This window comes from Eulemur rufifrons, chromosome 7 (genome assembly GCF_041146395.1).
Source record: "Eulemur rufifrons isolate Redbay chromosome 7, OSU_ERuf_1, whole genome shotgun sequence".
Taxonomy (NCBI): domain Eukaryota; kingdom Metazoa; phylum Chordata; class Mammalia; order Primates; family Lemuridae; genus Eulemur; species Eulemur rufifrons.
The window spans coordinates 208396596-208415319 of record NC_090989.1 but is presented as its reverse complement, the minus strand read 5'-3'; the positions used below and the strand labels follow the sequence as shown (position 1 = coordinate 208415319).

At 44.6% G+C, this 18724-nt stretch overlaps 1 protein-coding gene and 2 pseudogenes across 1 annotated transcript; 2 read left to right on the top strand and 1 right to left on the bottom strand.

Annotated features, from left to right (window-relative positions):
• The first annotated feature begins 2642 nt into the window (after window positions 1-2642).
• LOC138387174 (AP-1 complex subunit sigma-2-like) lies at window positions 2643-4692 on the top strand. Its single transcript, XM_069474063.1, has 2 exons — window positions 2643-3066; window positions 4655-4692. The coding sequence occupies exons 1-2, from the start codon at window positions 2643-2645 to the stop codon at window positions 4690-4692; spliced, it is 462 nt and encodes a 153-aa protein (XP_069330164.1).
• A 10499-nt stretch (window positions 4693-15191) lies between these two features.
• On the bottom strand, window positions 15192-16293 carry LOC138387903 (BAR/IMD domain-containing adapter protein 2 pseudogene; annotated as a pseudogene).
• A 9-nt stretch (window positions 16294-16302) lies between these two features.
• On the top strand, window positions 16303-16977 carry LOC138387899 (glutathione-specific gamma-glutamylcyclotransferase 1-like; annotated as a pseudogene).
• Window positions 16978-18724: the final 1747 nt, after the last annotated feature.

Below are 18724 nucleotides of genomic sequence, written 5' to 3'. Positions count from 1 at the left end.
TCTGGCAGGCTGTGGCCCTGCTACACCAGCGTAACCTTCTCCCAGACCTCTCGGGGGTCCCAGAGTTCTCAGCAGGGCCTGGAAGTGGCTTTGCTGGGGCCCGCCGGACCCTAAGGAGAGAAAGGCAGCCCTGCAGACTGGGGAAGTAGCAGGCGGCAGGCACCCGGGGGTGGGGGGGGTGGAGGGGGTGGGGCCGGGCCAGGGAGGCCAGACTGCTGGGCTGAGGCCCCCAGGGTGGCTCTGCCCGGGTCCCATGGTTTCTAATTGTGGCCCTGTAGGTGTGCAGGAGACTGGTGGGGTGGGCGCTTGGGGCCCTTCCACACTGTGGGACCTTGGCGGCTTGGTGGTGCCCTTGGGGCAACAACATGGTCTCAGAGGCTCCTCTGGGGAGAAGGGTAGGAGGCAGCTTGAGGCCCTCAGGCCAGGGTCGGCAGGCTCACTGGGGTACCTTGGAAAGCGGAGGGCTGGTGGGAGGGCAAGACCCCATTTCCTGCTTTTGGCAGAGGTGGGGACCCTAGCAGACCATGCTCTGCCCCCACGTGGGGCTCCGTGGGATTTGCGTGAAGACTGCAGACCTCCCCTGGCAGGGGTCCAGGCTTCACGTAGACCCATCCACCCAGGGCAAAGGCCAGTGGTGGAACCTTCTGGTTCTCGGGCATGGTTTCTGGGTGAAATGGCAGGCGGAGGTGGAAAAACAGTTTCGGACACGGCAACGCTCCTACCCCCACGAGGCCACTGTCCTGGCACGGGAACTGGATCAGGCTACACGGCGGTCAGAGACGATTCCGGGAAAAGATTCAGACAGAAGCTCCATTCCTAAATGGGCCCGATGCTCCTGAAAGCAACAGCGGGGACCCCCCTGAGTGGAAGTTGGGGGGGTTCATACCACATCCCAGGCCCCCAGGAGTTGGGGGTGAACTCTGGTTTATTTCCTGAGACTTGCTAACAACTCCTACGGGGGCCTGGGCTGTCTGGAAGGTCATTTCTTCCTCGGCCCGGCCTGGTGCCTGGAGGGGCTGAGCCTGCCACAGCAGACAAGTCATTCATTGGACCTGAACGCCCTGTTTGGTCGTAGTGTCGGGGAGGCCCTGCCGAGCCCAGGGCCACGGGCAGACGGTGGCCCATCCTTGTCGGGGGCCTAACTGGTCCCCGCAGCTTGGTCTTCCGAGCACAGGACGGGAATCCGGATCCTGGGCCCTGATGCCAGCTGAGCGGATGAGGGAGGCCGGGGGCACAGCCAGTCTCAAGGGCGCCCCGACAGAGCCGGCAGAGACGGAGGCCCAGGCTGCTGGCCCGGGTCCCTCGCGCTGCGCCACGGGCGCTTCGAGCCCGGCTGAGCCAAGTCCCTGGAGGAAGGTGTCTCACCGACGCCCATGTCCCACGACAGGCCACCGGGGTTACCGGGAGGATGAGCCAGGCGAGGGGAGGTTGCCAGGGAGCCGGAGCCCAGGGCTTCCCCTGCCCACGCTCTGCGGTTTGTCTCTGGGGTGGTGACTGGTTTCACTGTGTGGCGTTTCACTGCTGGTTTCACAGCAGTCGTTCTGTCAGCTGTGGGTCCAACCAGACCGGCGAAGCATCTTTCTCGTCATCCTCTTCATCATCTTCCTCATCCTGATCCCACCCCAGGTCCCTCTGCCCCCAACCACAGGAGGTGGCGAAGGTCCAGCTGCAGTTCCTCCAGACATTCCCGAAGATGCTCTTCCTCTTCATCATCATCTTCTTCATCTTCCTCATCCTCATCATCCAGTTCCTGAAGCCGTTTGCGCTTCCCATCCCCCTCTGCGGAGAAGTGGCAGGAGGTGGCGGTACATCTCTTACCATTCACCCAACCATTACCAAAGGCAGAGAGTGCTGCAGAAGGAGCGTGCAACAGAAGGGAGAAGGGTGGTCCTCACTGGGAAGATACCTGGCCGCATGACTCGATCAGAGCTGAAACAGAGGTTCTCAGTTTTTGGAGAAATTGAGGAATGCACTATCCACTTCCGTGTCCAGGGTGACAACTATGGCTTCGTCACTTACCGCTATGCTGAGGAGGCGTTTGCAGCCATCGAGAGTGGCCACAAGCTGCGGCAGGCAGATGAGCAGCCCTCTGATCTCTGCTTTGGGGGCCATAGGCAGTTCTGCAAGAGGAGCTATTCTGATCTTGACTCCAGCCCGGAAGACTTTGACCCTGCAACTGACCTGTAAAGAGCAAATTGGATTCCCTTGATTTTGACACATTGTTGAAACAGGCCCGAAAGAACCTCCAGAGGTAACCTCGGGCCTTTCCCCTCCCCCTTTTTCTTTGGAGGTGCCCAACCTCCTCCACCCCTCCCCCACTCTAGGGGAGAGAGCTGCTAGTGAGGACATGACTGTTTTATAAAGAAATGGAAAAAAGTGAAATAAAAAATATGTTAAAGACCTCTCGCCGTCTGCGCCCTGCGCACCACTCCGCGCCACGCCCCGGGATGTGAGGTCCAGTCCCGGGCTCCGCGACAGCCCCGCGGCACCTGTGGTTCGGGAATCGCCTCAAGTTTTGCGGGGCGTTTTCGCGAGGGGCCGGCGGCCGGGGGCGGCGGCGGCCGAGGACTCTGGGCGCCCCCTGCGTGGCGGCGGATGCCATTGTCTGCTCCGCTCCTTGCCTGTCACCTCGCCCGGGCTTGATGCAGTTTATGTTGTTTTTTAGTCGTCAGGGAAAGCTTCGACTGCAGAAATGGTATGTCCTGCTATCAGACAAAGAAAAGAAAAAGATTACAAGAGAACTTGTTCAAACCGTTTTAGCAAGGAAACCGAAAATGTGCAGCTTCCTGGAGTGGCGCGATCTGAAGATTGTTTACAAAAGATATGCTAGTCTGTATTTTTGCTGTGCTATTGAGGATCAGGACAATGAATTAATTACCCTGGAAATAATTCATCGTTATGTGGAATTACTTGCCAAGTATTTTGGCAGTGTGTGTGAACTTGATATCATCTTTAATTTTGAGAAGGCTTATTTTATTTTAGATGAGTTTCTTTTGGGAAGAGAAGTTCAGGAAACATCCAAGAAAAATGTCCTTAAAGCAATTGAGCAGGCCGACCTACTGCAGGAGAAATCAGAGAATATGTTTCACAGCAGGAGTTTCACTGGGTGTAAGAAAGCGTACCAGAATACGTGCTGGAGTACTGACATGCATCAAAACGTAGTAGGATATATAAATTCAGTTTGTAATTATTATTTTGGCAAGTTTGTTATTTATGTTTTAGCATTACCTGGAAAGTCTATAATTATATTAAGTTCCAAGGGATTATCCCAATTACTTCATTAAACTTATATTTTCTTAGGGAATTTTGCTCTGATAATGATCCATCATCAGGGCTTATAATTTATTTTTTGCATGCAATATTGAAATATGTTCAGACGTTCATTGACAAAAAAGTACTCATTAAGTACTGTGAATTGCTAATACCATTGATACAGAAGTAGACTTTTCCTATGAAAATGAGAGCTTCTGTAAGAAAATGAAGCATTTGGGAGTTTAATTTATTATGAATAGCATTATTTTAATTTGCTTCTTCATTCCACTATAATTTATTCTGAGTAGGGAAGAAAAAGGGCAACTGTCTCTTTAAAATGTTTGGGAATTATTGAAAGGGTACTCACCCTAACAATTATCTGAGGATTAAAATTTAACTGACTTTCCTCCTCAGATACGTTTGTATTTAATGGTTGTATAAGTTTAGGGATCTATTAGGTTTTTGTTTTTTTTTTTTTGGAACAGTTTATATGATTTTATAGCTCAAAATTTAAAAGTTCCAACTTGAATAAATATGAAAAGGAGGATACTTTTAAAACACTCAAATAAGCAGTTTTAAACTTTTGGAGTCATAAACCTTCTGGTGGGGCATATAATCCCTTTGAGAGTCTCAAGGGTGATGAGCCCTCTCCCCAGGAAAATTTGTACGTAATTTTGCCTCAGATTTCAGGGAATTCTTGGAGCCCATAGAAGTCCATCTGTAGACACTCTAGGGTCACTTTACTAACCTCACCTCAGGTTACATTTTCTTCCTTGTGATGCGAGAAACATCTTGTTAGATATATTTGTAGTCATATACATTTGACAAATCTGGAGAGTTCTTTAAAATCTATCTGGAGGATTTTTTAAAAACTAATATCCTTAGTCTCAAAGTCACACTCTTTGGATTTTTGGTTTTTGTAGCTCTAAGTGACCAGTTAAAAACTTTCATTGCTACTTCAAGTACCAGATGGGTGACTACTTTTCCACTTTTTTTCTAGCATCTCTATTTCATGTAATAAAAATCCTGATGAATGTAAACACTGGTGGAAGGGAGTATTCTAACTGAATTTTCAGTTAACTCAGTACTGACCAGATAACTTACACTGAAAATCTTTTCAGAATATTTTTAGTAAATACAGTGTTTCAGGATTTTGTAGGATTTTTGGAGGACATGGATCATCATTTTGCTTACCATCGTATACAGTAAAGTTATAAAAGATGAATCTGAACTCCTTGGCAATGTCTAGAAGTTAAATACTCAGTTATAAACCAAAGAACAAAAGCAAACAAAAACTTAAGTTTTAGGTAACTTTAGGTACTGTGAACTAAATGTTCTAGAAATCTGATTGTATCTATGTCAGTTTGTACACTGTGTATAAAAATATATGTATTTCTTTTGTAGCCACGTCAGGAATATTTTAATGTCCCTGTGTACTAAATGACTACTCATCGAGTATGCAGAATTTCACAGAGGAAATAGAGTGAGAAAATGTCCTCAGCTTAGTGACTGATTATCTTGTATGATAATAACAGAATATTTCAGAACCAGTACCCTTATGATTGTATTTTTTTCCTATTCTCATTCCTAATTCTTTTCCATTTTATTTTCATTCTATATGTGATCTTGATACAGCTTATTCCTGTCTGAAACTGATTTTATCTCATTTTGACAAAATATGGCCTATGAGTGTTTTCAGTAATATTTCATTTTAAACACATGCATGTTATCATTAATGAACCATCTGTGACTAATCATATAGGAAGAAAACCTAACAATCATTAAAATGTTTACCAAAGAAAATATAGCTGAAGTGCTAGTTCAAAATAAGCAGTGCCATAATATATAGTGTAGTTTGGTCTTCAAATATTGAGAGGCAAGGGGGAATGATTTTGTGTGATTATCTTACAATCTATATGAGCTAATGTGTTCTAATGTATCATGTAAAAGTGTATGTCGAAATAATACAAGAAAGCAAAATTAATCTGTACTATTGTATAATACTTAAAATTAAAACTTTCAGTTTTTAGGAAACATTGAGCACCACATTTATTGAATCACATTTGTGCTATGTAATAATATCGAACAATCCCTTTAAGAATTTATAGAAAGCTATGTCTGAAAAGTCTCTTCTGCAATATCTATTGCTTAATAGTAGCTTTTTCAAAATATTAATGCTAAGTTTATTTTATAGTTAAAAAATCCTATTTTGAAAGGAATCTATTCTAAAGAAAGGGAAAAAGAAAACATCCTAATGTTAAGTTTTAATACCTAAAGACTTATATTTTACTAGTTATGGCTTTCTAATATATTAAGTCTGCATTTAAATACTTAATGCTTTATTAACTGTTGCTTTATATTTCTGAATATTAAAACTTTTAATATTGATCACTATTGTATATTTTAATAAAACATACAGCATGTTTTATTATAAAAGCAAAAGTACCAAATAATTCATTGTTTATATCTAGAGAGCTTAAAGCCTGAGTTTAGTAAGTTATTAAACAATAACTTCAGAACAGGATCAAATGGGTTTACCACTGAAAGAAGACCTATGAAAATGTGTTTTGACCAAACTTAGTGTTGGGCAGGTATACAGATGAGTTATTTCCATTCTAACCATTCTTGCTGTAATATACTACATTTGAAGCACCTGGATGTGCTATCAAATGAGAAATTTAGCATTATACATTTGAAGTTGAGAAACATTGGTCTTTCATTTCCATTTGTTTCCTCCATCCCTTCCTCTGCCCCACAATTTGTTATCCATCTGGTTTTAATGCTACACAAATATGCATTGTCTCATGCCTGTTTGCTTTGGATGCTGTGTGTTGAGCTGTAACCAAATGTTGCTTCTTTTGTTATCTGTATACAGCTGCTTGCTTTAAATTAGTAGATTCTGAAATAGCTTTCCTTGCATGTCTAAAATAAAAGTATCGCATGTAAAATATATATATATATATATATATATATGTGTTGAATCAGAAAAAAAAATTTTTTTCACCAGTCATTTAAATCTTTATTTCAGAGTACTAAACATTTCAAAAATGTAATAAGTAACTACCCAAAATCACACTTCTCTGAAATGTAATTAAAAGCTGTACAACAAAACAAAAATAAATATTATTCTAGAAAGAAAATATTTGGCATTCTGAAATAATGTTAAAAGAGAAGCTTTCCAATGTAAAAATGTCTAGATTTTTACTTTCTATTACCAGACAGAAGGTTTGGATCTTTAGTGGTTCCAATCTGACTTCAGTCACAGGAGGAATGATTACATTGTGCTTAATGAACTTCAATCCTAACAAAGCCAATATACTTTTCCAGTACAGTGCTTACTTTTTTAAAGATATGTTATATAGCCAGTACTAAAAACTATTAATAATGAGGCCAGATAGCTTAAATTAGTTAATTTGGTACACAAGTGGTTTTATATATACCTTGATTGCTTAATATTTCTAATTAACTTGTTACATTCCTGTCAAAATCAACCAATAAATATATGGTTTTAGTAGAAGGTAAACTGAATTTTGTTTCATTGATTTCATTAAAATATGTCAGACATGGTTAAGGCTTATCTTCTGTCCTTCCAGATAATTTATATTTTCATTATGAGTATAGAGCAGTCACACCATGAGTTATATCCTAATCATTTTACCTAAATGTAGAGAAGTTGAAAGTTAAATTTAAAAATCCGGATAGTTAAGAAGTTCTTACACATTAACTCTTTCAGAAACCTATGATGCCTTTTCTTCAATGAGTAGGACAAAAGTAGAATTCAGTTCATTTTCATGAAAATGAAATGTACTAATAAAAAGTACAATGCTTATGAATATTTCCATCAAACATTCTGAAACCAAATTTCCATTTGTAAAACTCACTAAAGAGAATAAATTTTCCTTTAGAGTCATGGCCACACACTGGAAAAAGAATTGAGAAGGGCTAATTTTAAATCAATAAAATATTTGAGGAAAGACACAACACAAAACAGGGAGATGAATAAAGCAAATATGTTGTAATAAAATACTCCCTTGTAAACACATCTGTCTTTTCCTCCCACATTTGGAAATGTTACCTAAGTTTTAAAAATTCTCATCAAAACATTTTATAACATGAGTCATGTAAAATTAGGCCTATTTCAGCCAGATAAACTATAGCTGTTAAAGAATTGCATTATCCTGTTTGTCAGATGAGAGGTAATAACATTTTATTCTCTCAATGCTGAGCTCAGAATTCCACACGTCTGACACATGGGTTCCAAGGAGGAAAAAAGCACAGAAGCACCACTGGATATGCCTCATGTTTTGGTATTTCAAGTCACCAATAACTTAATTTACTGTTAGCAGCTGACAATCACCGCTGTGTGAACACTGAAAGCCGTGGGTGTTGGTGCTATTCATCATACAGTACCAGCGGGCCTCTGTCATCTTTCAAAAATGAAGCCGCTTTCCTTCCATTCTTCTGAACGTGATCTTCATTCATTTTCACCAAAGCTTCTATCTCAGCTAAAAAGTCAGCTTCATTATCTGCTGAGATGTTTAAACCAGAAACAGCATTGAAGAGGTCTCATTCATTAAGGGTTTCCTTAACTCCCCCTTTCTGGAAAAACTGTGAGACATTACTACAGTCACGGAACAAGAACTCCAGGCCATGAGGATGGGTTGGTTCTACAGACTGACTAATGTCAATCAACCAGAACTTTCCAGCATGCCACAGCATGTTATATTCTCTGAGGTTGACATGGACAAGTGTACATCCATTATATAACTGGAGGGCCTATAGATATCGGTCTACAATATCTATCAGGGTTTTTCCAACATTTTCTTCTAGAATTCTTACAGTTTCATGCCTTAGGTTTAAGTCTGTTATCAATTGTGCATTAATTTTTGTGAGAGGTGAGAGGTGTGGATCCTGTTTCAGCCTGCTACATGTGGCTATCCAATTTTCCCAGCACCATTTATTGAATAGGGATTCTTTTCCCCAGTGTATGTTTTTGCCTGCTTTGTCAAAGATCAGACGGTGATATGAGCATGGATTCATATATGGGTTCTTTGTTCTTATCCATAGATCTCTGTCTCTGTTTTTGTGCTAGTACCATGCTGTTTTGGTTACTATACCCTTGTAAGTATAGCTTAAAGTCTGGCAAACTGATGCCTCCCAATTTGTTCTTATCAAGTAAGGTTGCATTAGCTATTTGGGGTCTTTTCTGATTCCACACAAAACAGAGAACTATTTTTATAGGTCTGTGAAAAATAACATTGGTATTTTAACGAGGCTTGCATTGAATCTGTAAATCACTTGGGGCAGTATAGACATTTCAACAATGTTGATTCTGCCAATCCATAAGCATGATATATTTTTCCATCTGTTTACATCCTCTGCAATTTCTTTCCTTAGTGTTTCATAGGTCTCCCTGTGGAGGTCTTTTACCTCCTTAGTTAAATATATTCCTAGGTATTTTATTTTCTTTGTCACTATTGTGAAAGGTATTGCATCTTTGATTTGATTCTCAGCTTGACTGTTATTGGTGTATATGAAAGCTACTGATTTGTGTACGTTGATTTTGTAGCCTAAGACTTTGCTGAATTTATCTATCAATCCCAGGAGTATCTTGGTTGAATCTTTGAAGTTTTCTAGATATAATATCATACCATCAGCAAAGAGCGATAGTTTGACCTGTTCTTTCCCCATGTGGATACCACAAATGTTAACAGACAGACAAGGCCTTAATGCAAAGTAATGGCTCTCTAATTGTAGAAGTCGGGCACCATGAGAAAGGCATTCAAATGAGATCCGAGAAGGCGAATCTGCGGCATTCACACGCCACTCCCTCTCCTCGCCACAGCAGTTATTTTTAATTGATCCCAGCTAAGACATGTCGATGCACTGCTCCAGGCAGCCACAACCAGCCTCCTGGAGTAGGCACACAGATTCAGCTAACGCATCTGCAAGTGCTGCTGCCATGAATTCTGAATCCCCCCCAGTTCCGGGAGCTGGGGTTCTGTGAGGTGGCAGAGAGGCTCCCTTCGCCCTTCCATCCACACCATAGATGGACCCATGTTATGCACAGCCGTGCTGTGAGAGTCCAACAGGGGTGTCTACAAGGCTTTTCAGAAGAGTGAAACTATCCCACCAGCCCAGCTCGACATCTTTGACAAACAACATATGGGCCCAGGGGATTCACACAGCCAGAGGGAGGGAAGGAAGGAGCCTCGGCAGGATCCCCACACACCCACTCCCTTCACAGGCCCGTCCCTTCAGAGTTCACATTGGAGCCTCCTTTCTTGTTTCCTGTGTGTTCAATGGAACAATGTATTGGACACCTACCATGCTCCAGGCACTCTCGTGCAGCCGAGGGTGGGGCACACAGGTCTCCTCCTCCAGGGAACTTCCATCCTGGTCCTTTCTTCAACGTGTGCCCAACTCCAGCCAGGCCCTTCTCCAGTTTCTGACACCACCACATGGGACTCCTGACCTGCTGTTTGGAGACAGGAAATGTAAAAGTATTGAGAATGCCTTACATGTCTCACCTCCTCACCAAGTAAGCAGTGCCATTGAACACACGACCTCATTTGATCCTCAAAACTGCCTGTGCAGGAAACACTCAGTGATTGCCACACAGGGCTCTCTAGCCAGAAGACGGGGCTCACCCCAGACTCTGCCACTTCCTAGCTGTCTGACCTGGGACAAATCCCTGAACTTCACCGCAGCTCAGTAAAACAGAAATAATAACACCTGCCCTGCCTACTTCACATAATTGATGACGCATTCAGTCTACATTAAAACACCTACTATGCTCCAGGTGCTGGAATAGACACAAAATCTATAAGATATTGCCTGTGGCTTCAATAAGACAGAATCCAGGAGCTTCCAGCCTGGTATGGGGAGGCAGATTATGAACAAATACATGCAATACAGTTCAGAAATCATGGTGGTAGAATTTGGGTACAGTGAGGAGACAGACTGACTGACTGAATAATGGATATATATAGAAATGGGGACTTTAGAGAAGTCCTTATGTAAGGAAAAAAACTTGCTAACCTCTTACCAGGGGGAATTTCCATGTACACAATTGTTCTAAGGACCAAAAAAGATGGTGTGTGTGAGCCTACTCTACAATTTACTGTGAAGAACTGCACACTGCAATGTATTCATGTAAAATGCCAGGTTTTGGCTGACAAAAATGTGTTTATTTATTAAGCTAGGTTTGTTGCTGCTGCAACAAACAACTGCAAAGTCTCAGAGGACTAACATCACAAAGGTTTATTTCTTCTTCATGTAAAATGTCCAGTGTAGGTGGGCAGGGCCCCTGCTCCACACTCTGGCTCAGGGATCCAGGCTGACTGACGCATTATCATCATGTAGCTACTGCATCTGGAGCACGAGGTCTCCTCAGTCATTGAGGAAAGAGGAGAGAGAGTTGGAGGGCATACAGCTGGCCTGAAGTCACACATGTCACTGTCACCCACAGCCCATGGGCCAGAATCAGTTATTAACACATGGTCCTGTCTCACAAGGTCCTATCTAGTTGTTTTTTTTTTTTTTTTTAGTTACATATAATATTTAATCGGTTACCGTGATATCATAGAAATACCAGGAATCATAAAAGTAAAAAAAGCTGCTAAGTTGTACAGGAGGTTGCCAGGATCGGAGCAGTTGCTCCTGGTCTGCAGACACTCGGGAGCTGGCAGTGGCCGAGGCCCGGGAGGGCGCCGGTGGGTCAGTGGCCCCAGTCCTGCTGCCTCTTGTCCTTGCCCTTCTTCTTCTTGTCCTCTAGCCGCGGCTTCAGGGCACAGACGCAGGCCGACACGCCGGCAATGGCCTTGGGCAGGTCGATGGCTTTGCTCCACTTGTTGGCCTCGCGGTCGTGCACTTGCTTGGAGAAGGCGGTGTTCTCCCAGCTGTACCCGCCCAGGATGTAGACGCGGCGCTCCCACCCGGCCACGCCCGACTCGCTGTTGGCGTGCAGCCGCGGCGCCACGCGGGTCCACTGGGTGGCGCTGCGGGATATAGGCCTCCATGCCCAGCACGTCACAGCGCTCCACGGACTGGATGTTGTCGTCGCTGCCCCGGATGGAGTAGACGCTCAGGCTGCACATGCCGTGCCAGCCGCGGGGGGTGGTCAGGGGCCGCCGCTCCTCCCACACGTCCATCCGGTGTGCGAAGCGCAGCAGGTTCTTGCGGTAAGGGCCCATCTGGTAGTCGTGGCCCCCCGAGATGTGCACGAAGTCTTTGTAGATGGTGCCCGCGTGGCCGTACGTGAACCTTGGCAGGCCGGCCACATAGGACCAGGAGTCGGTCTTGGGACTGTCCCTCACTACCGACGAGAGAGCTCCGTTCTCATTCCGGCCCCCGACGGCCACCAGCATGTCTTCAATGGAGGCGAGGTAGAAATCCACGTGACGCTGGTTCATGGAGGCCACCTTGATCCGCGGGGGTCATACCTATAAAGAAGATTGGAGGCCGCATCCCCTCCGTTGTCCTGTGAGAAGCTTTCTTTTTTATTTTTATTTATTTTTTGTTTGTTTAGTGGATTGGATTTGATTGTGGAGATACCTGGAAAATCTTTCTTGTTATATTATTCTGTTTGGGGAGCTCTCACCGACCACTTTCTCTTTTGTTTGTGCTTTTGTTTTACAAGGTAGGTCAAAGCTCATTTCCATTCAAATTGTTGTTCACTCTTTTCTGTTTCCTTCCTAGAAGATACACCTCTAGGTAGGAAACTAGACAACATGGGAGTTCAAGTCCAACTGGAAGCCTCAGACACTAGAAAAAATGCACAGGGATCATTGCAGTAAAATGTGTACATTTTCATTTTTAAAGTTTCTGTGCTTTGTAGCCCAAAATACCCAACAAATAATTGCAATTTACAATTGAAAGAAAATGCAGAGGTAAGACTGCTATTACCACATTCTTTCATAACTTTTAATATTAAAATGTTTTAAAAATTGACTGTTTATTAAATTCGGACAATAGTTGAGGATCATCTAACACATATACATGTTGATGTTGATATAAGTCCAAATTCTGGTTTAGAAATTCAGCAGTGACTTAAGTTGATTTTAACTGAGCTTTATTCTGAAAAATAATTTTCTTGTTGCAATATAGATCTGCTATTAACAAATGAGCAAGATGATTGGTACTGTTTGTGCCTTTAAGATCATAGTTCAAAAGAATTAAGCAAACCTGATAACAAAGATAAGATAAACATAACTTTATTCTCTTTCAAGAACCCAGAGGAAAGAGCCTGGAACCCTATTCATTAACTTAATCAGAATCAGAAGCCCTTAAATTTCGTGGTCTCATTTAACATGTTATAGCAATAGACTGAATATTCCAAAAACAATAGCAAAATCCATGTTACTCTCAAATACATAGTTAAAAAATGTAATAACTCTCTTAGCCAACATAGAGGAGGGCTGGGCTAGTGAGCTACTCAAACATTCACAATAAATAAAAATTACTTGATGTATATATAATGATCATGTTTTCATAACCTAAAATCACAACACAAAATGTGACAATAGAATTGTGTCACATTCAGGAATTAGGAAAGTATTTTTTGGTCTACATAAATGGTGGGACAGAATCTTCTAAATCATAATTGTTCCAGAAGACCCAAGACAGACATCAACACATGTATACTGCCCACTGGTCAGTAATCTCAGAACTGGAATACAGTAAAATAAAATCAATACAATTCAAAATTTCTTCATCTAATAAAATACTTCAAGATCTTGCACTGCCTTAAAGAAATGAGCATAAACAGTAGCAACTGGAAAGTAGCTGTAACAGACACCGGGCACTGGAGAATCCAGTCTGACAAATGCCAAATAACTGTTTGTGTTTAGCAAATAAAACGGTAAGATGATATCATGACGGGTTTTTTTTTTTTTGAAGTTTTTATTTTGCCATAAAAGGAAGGTTTTTTAAATAAAAATGTTCTATTTCTTCTTAGGATAACTTTATACATATTGATTTATGTTTATCTATAAAATCAATTGAATGATTTTAGTCTAGTGTTTTAACATTATCTCAAAGGTTCAAATAATCTTAAGATTCTAATTTACAGATAAGACTATATGCCATCCTACCTCAGCCACAAAAAAAAAAAAAAAAAAAAAAAAGACTATATGCCTTAGCATTCATTTAAACATGATTACTAGACACTTACATGTTTCATTTGAAAATATAAATTTAAAGGTTTTTTTTCAGGAACAACTTTTTTATTTTTTTCATTTTGTTTTTAAATCAGCAAAAGAAACTGGGTCCTAGAAGCTTCAGTGATCTAAGCAGCAGCAAGTTTGTGCATTCATTTTTTTTGGTTTTGTTTAAATACGTTTAAATTTTCACACTGCTGGCAAAGCTCATTTGCATGAAATTCTGCACCATACATACTAACTGTAGTAAAGTTACCCCCCCATCCCAGGAAGAGAAAAAAAAACTACCCTGGAAGATAATTTTCACTGAAATCTAACCAAACTTTGTTAAGTGGATTGTGACAAGATTATAAATGGTATGAAAAATAACATTTTAACATTTGACCATCAACTTTAAGAAAATAGTTTGCCTATACAAATGTTTGTAGTTTTTAAAAGGTAATATAGTCTACCCTCATATGGTCTTCAGAATTAAAGCATAATGAACAGGAAAGAGCAGGGAAAGAATGCAAGTGAATGCTAAGGCAGAATATCACCTCTTTCAATAACGCCAAATGCCTCCTTCATGGCACGAACTACTCCCTGACAGCCGGCTTGTTTCTTTTTAAACAGCATAATGTTACGAGCACTTACAGCACTAGTATGTTTATTGTTATCAATTACATAGTTTATTTTATCTCTGGTTTCCAGCTAAACATTCCCTTTGACATCTTCGGGCCTTTTTTTTTTTTTTTTTTTTTGCAGTCATCAGTAGTTTATTGTTTGTTTAGTCCAAACACATTCAAAATGGAAACTCAAAGAATACTTTCTACCTGAAACAATTAAACTAGATTCTACTAACATATAATGCTTAACACATAACAGCAATAAAGATGGTAATCCATTGTCTTCTATACCTACTAAGCCAAGATGGTAAAGCCAATTTGGTTGCAATAGTGTCATAAGAATATTACCATCAAAATAAAATAAAATCAGCAAATAACAGTAATGGTAGATGACTATTTTTACTCTGTTTCACCAAAAAGGGGACAAAAAGTTAAAAGTCCACAGTACTGCAGGTGAACAATCACCAGGTAAACTTCTCCATGTGATGTTTTAATCTTTTATTCATGGTATGTAAAGACTGAAGCTGAATGGCTCTTTGCTTTACTTTTCTATTACACTTAACATTTATCATTACTTTTGGTGCCAGAATAGTTTTCATGGGTGGCAGGGCAATATCCAGGATTGGAAATTATATATATATATATGTATATATGTATAAGAATCTTATACATATATATATATATATATATATAGGGAAACAAAGAAATAGAAGAACAGAGAAAAAATACACTTGGGGAAAGTAAAACTGACAATAAAAGCAACCACTTATTTAAAAGTAGTCTGAATAAAGCCTTTTTTGGGGTGGGGGGGCAGCCTGTTTATTGACTGCACGTGTGGGAGTGGAGGGCAGCTGGGCTCCTCTTCCAGCTACGGCTGACTGGATGTCCTCCCTGTCCTCCAGACCCAGGAGTGCCCCAGGGCTCTGTGGCCCATGACCCAGAGGCGCCTGCCCTCAAGGAGGCGGGTCCCTCTGCCCCAGGGCCTCTCAGGGACCAGCCCTCACTCCGTGGGGCCTCAGCCAGGTACAGCCAGGATCCAGGCCAGATTGCAGTGGGCGCAGTCTGGCAGGCGGGGGCGTGGCCGTTCCCTAAGCAGGAACACGCAGATGGTGACAGATAGATTCCATGTGGGGGTGGGGTGGTGGCCACAGGGGCAGCAGAGCAGACGTGGCCCTCAGCTGAGGAGGGGAGCAGACCTGTCGTTGGTCACCGTGGGTTTCGGCTGTACATGGGCGAAGCGATTCCTGCTCACGGACCCGGCGCCATAGTCGTCCAGACCCTGGGAGAAGGCGGGCACCGCCACGCTGTAGGGCCGCTGCTTGAATGTGGCGGCCATCTGGGTGGGGAAGGCCCGGGAGGACGCGCCATAGTCGGGGATGGGGGGGTGGCAGGGCCAGGTCGTCCTTGTCCAGGAGGTTCCCGGAGCTACTGCTCTTGCCCTGCTGCAGGAGCTTGGTCTCGCTCTGGCCATAATGCCAGCCACCACGGGCCTCGGGCACCAGCAGGGTGATGAGGTCCCCTTCCTTGAAGCTCAGCAGGGTGCTGTTGTCCCCAGCTGCGTGGGAGAAGATGGCCTTCACCCGCATGCTCCTGTTGCGCTCCAGGCCGGCAGCCATGGAGCTGGAGCGGGGCAGAGTCTTGTTCCCAGTGGCGGCATAGCTATTTTGGGGGGTCACGCTCTTGCGCACGGGCAGCGTGTTAGAGCAAGAGTAGCTCAGCTTCCTCTGGGACCCAACAAACGGTGCCAGCTCGGGGGGCACCGGCAGGGGCTTGGCTCCCGGAACGGAGTCTGAGATGACCGGGTTGGACTTGGAGGCCGACAGAATGCCGGGGAGTGTGGCAGCGTTGCTGCTAGCCACTTGCTGCATCAGCTGGACCGCGCGGTCGGGGATCTTGTTGGGGTCAGCACAGCCTGTTGCCACAGCGACAGCTTCTGGGCCAGCAGCTCCTTGACCTTGGCGCGGTAGGCGGCAGCGTTCTTGGCCACGGCCAACCGCTTCTCCACGAGGAAGCAGAACCGCCGGCGCTCCTCGGTGAGGGCCCTCTTGTAGGCCTCGGACACGTAGCCCTCCAGCTCGCCCTGCTTGTTGCTGATGGCATCGATGTACTGCAGCTCCTTGTCCGAGAACTTCTGCGGGGTCTTGCTCCCCTGGCTCTTCTTGCGGAGTTTCTTCAGCTCAGCCTGACACTCGTCCAGGGCGTCACCTTTGCTCCGTCTGGTATTGCTTCAGCTCGGCACTCAGGTACCTGCTTGACCTTGGCGAAGGTGGCGGTCTCCTGAGCCCTGCACCGTGAAGCAGGAATCCGCAGCCCCGAACACCGTGCCCCGCTCGCGGTCCCCTGCGCCCTCCGCTCAGCACCCCCGGGACGACGGCGATGCTCAAGCACTGTGGACTTTCAGGTGCGGCTCCCTGGTGTGGAGGCCTGACTTCACTTACAGTGACAGCCGTGTGGGCTTTGTGCGCGGCTACAGCCGCCATTTCTGGCAGGGAGACACCTTCCATCGGGGCAGCGACAAGATGCCTGGCGGTGTGGTGACTCTCCTTGAAGATCACGAGGGCTGCACTCGGGGCGTGACGTACCAGGTGCCAGGCAAGCAGGTGAGCGAGGCCCTGAAGTTCCTGAATGTGCGGGAGGCAGTGCCTGGCAGCTATGATACCAAGGAGGTCACTTTCTATCTTCAAGATGCCCCTGACCAACCACGCAAGGCGTTGGCCTATGTGGCCAGCCCAGAGCTCCCTGGCTACCTGGGCCCTGTGCCTGAGGAGGCCATCGCTAGGCAGATACTGGTCTGCCGAGGCTTCTCTGGCCACAACCTTGAGTACTTGCTGCGGCTGGCAGACTGCATGCAGCTCTGTGGGCCTCAGGCACAGGCTTAGCAACTGGCAGCCATTGTGGACGCTGTGGGCACCATGCTGCCCTGCTTTTGCCCCACTGAGCAGGCTTTGGCCCTGGTCTGAGGGGCTGAGCCCCTGCACGGAGTGCCCATGTGGACATCCGGGCCAGACATCCACTCCAGTGCCCAAGATTGACTTAATACAGTTAGAGCCCACTGAGAGGCCATGGTGGGTGGCTGGGGCTTCTCTTTCAAAGCCCCTGCCTGTCTGCAAGCCTCCAGCTCTCTGTTCAACACCGACTTAACAACTTGAAACTTTATTTATTGCACCATGTTGGTGTGGTGGACAGGGTGGGGGGGGGCCTGCCCTGGACACAGGCGCCCTGCTGAGCAGTGGCCCCACCCCAGGCACCTGGAGTCTGGCCACATTCCCCCCAGTGCTGCTAACCCCACACCACCCAGGCCTCCACCTCTCCAGGGAGTCTCCAAGAGCCTTGATCCTCTGCCCACTCAGACCAACTATTCCATAGCTCTGGAAACTCTGCCTGCCAAAGGTCCCAGCATGCCAGATGAGGGCAGCAGGGAGTGAGGAGAGGGGCCCCTACCAGGATGGAGGCCCCTGTCAGCCCTGCTCCACCCAGTCCCCAGGGCAGAGCTAGATCTGATACCTGGACACAACTGTTTCCCCATTTGGTTTTGTTTCCCTGTTCCTCTGTCTGCTGGTCTGTCTGGGCCACTCCTGTCTGTCTGTTCCTGAGAAGCTCATCACTACAGGCCCTGGAACTTTCCCAGTCCATCCCATACTATTATGCATAAACCCGTCTCTATCTGAAAAAAGACAAAACAAAACAAAACAAAACTAGATATGAGGAAATAGATGGAATGTCTGGTGAGCATCAAAGTTTCTATCCTGGCGACCAAAGAACTCTCTGCATTCTATCCAATGAGGGTGTTTGGCTAATCAGAGAGTCCTTTAGGGAATTCTGAGTCTGCCTCCCTCAGGACCAAGCAATCCTGGGGCACAACTGGACATGTATTCCTCTTAACTCCAAAGTGACTGGCCATGGCAGAGAACTAAGGAACAATCACAAGACTTGTTATTTCTGTGACTCAGATGAGCACAGAGTTAATAATAATCAAAGCTATCATTAATTGAGCACTTGCTATGTGCTAAGTCCAGATCCCCTGTATTATCTCATATCAGCCTCAAAGTAACCCAGGGAGATAAATAGTACTGTTAGCCCCATTTTTGTTTTCAATTTTTTTTACCGTAGTAAAATACATGTAGCAGAAAATTTAGCATCTTAAAAATATTTAAGTGTACAGTTCAGGGGTATTAAGTACATTCATATTGTGCAACCATCACTGTCATCCATCTCCAGAACTCTTTTTATGTTGCAAAACTGAAACTCTGTACCCATTAAACAATAACTTTCCATTCCTCTGAACCCACAACCCTGGCAACCACCATTATACTTTCTGTCTCTATAATTTTTCTAAATTTCAGAATATTACAGGGGTACAAACGCTTTGGTCACATAAATTGCCTTTGCACCAGCTGAGTCAAAGCTGCAAGCATGCTCATTCTCCAGACAGCACGTACTGCACCCATTAGGTGTGAATTTACCCATCCCCTCCTCCCGCCCCCGACACCTGCCCAATCCCTGATGAATGTTACTTCCATATGTGCACCTAAATGTTGATCTATTAGTACCAATTGGATGGTACTAATCAACATCCTTTCCAAGGATGTTCTCCCAGAAAATTGGCAACCGCAGCTATGGAGCCATCCCCAAATTCACCAGTGGCCCAGGAGGGAAGGCTGGAGAATGGAAAGGGTGGGGTTTGACCCGCAAGATTTATGGGCTCCA

Excerpts from the sequence above, each read along its gene's own strand:
- LOC138387174 (XM_069474063.1), top strand. The coding sequence starts at position 2,643 with ATGCAGTTTATGTTGTTTTTTAGTCGTCAGGGAAAGCTTCGACTGCAG. Across the intron at positions 3,067-4,654 it reads GCAGGCCGACCTACTGCAGG|AGCCACGTCAGGAATATTTT; the intron begins AGAAATCAGAGA and ends TATTTCTTTTGT.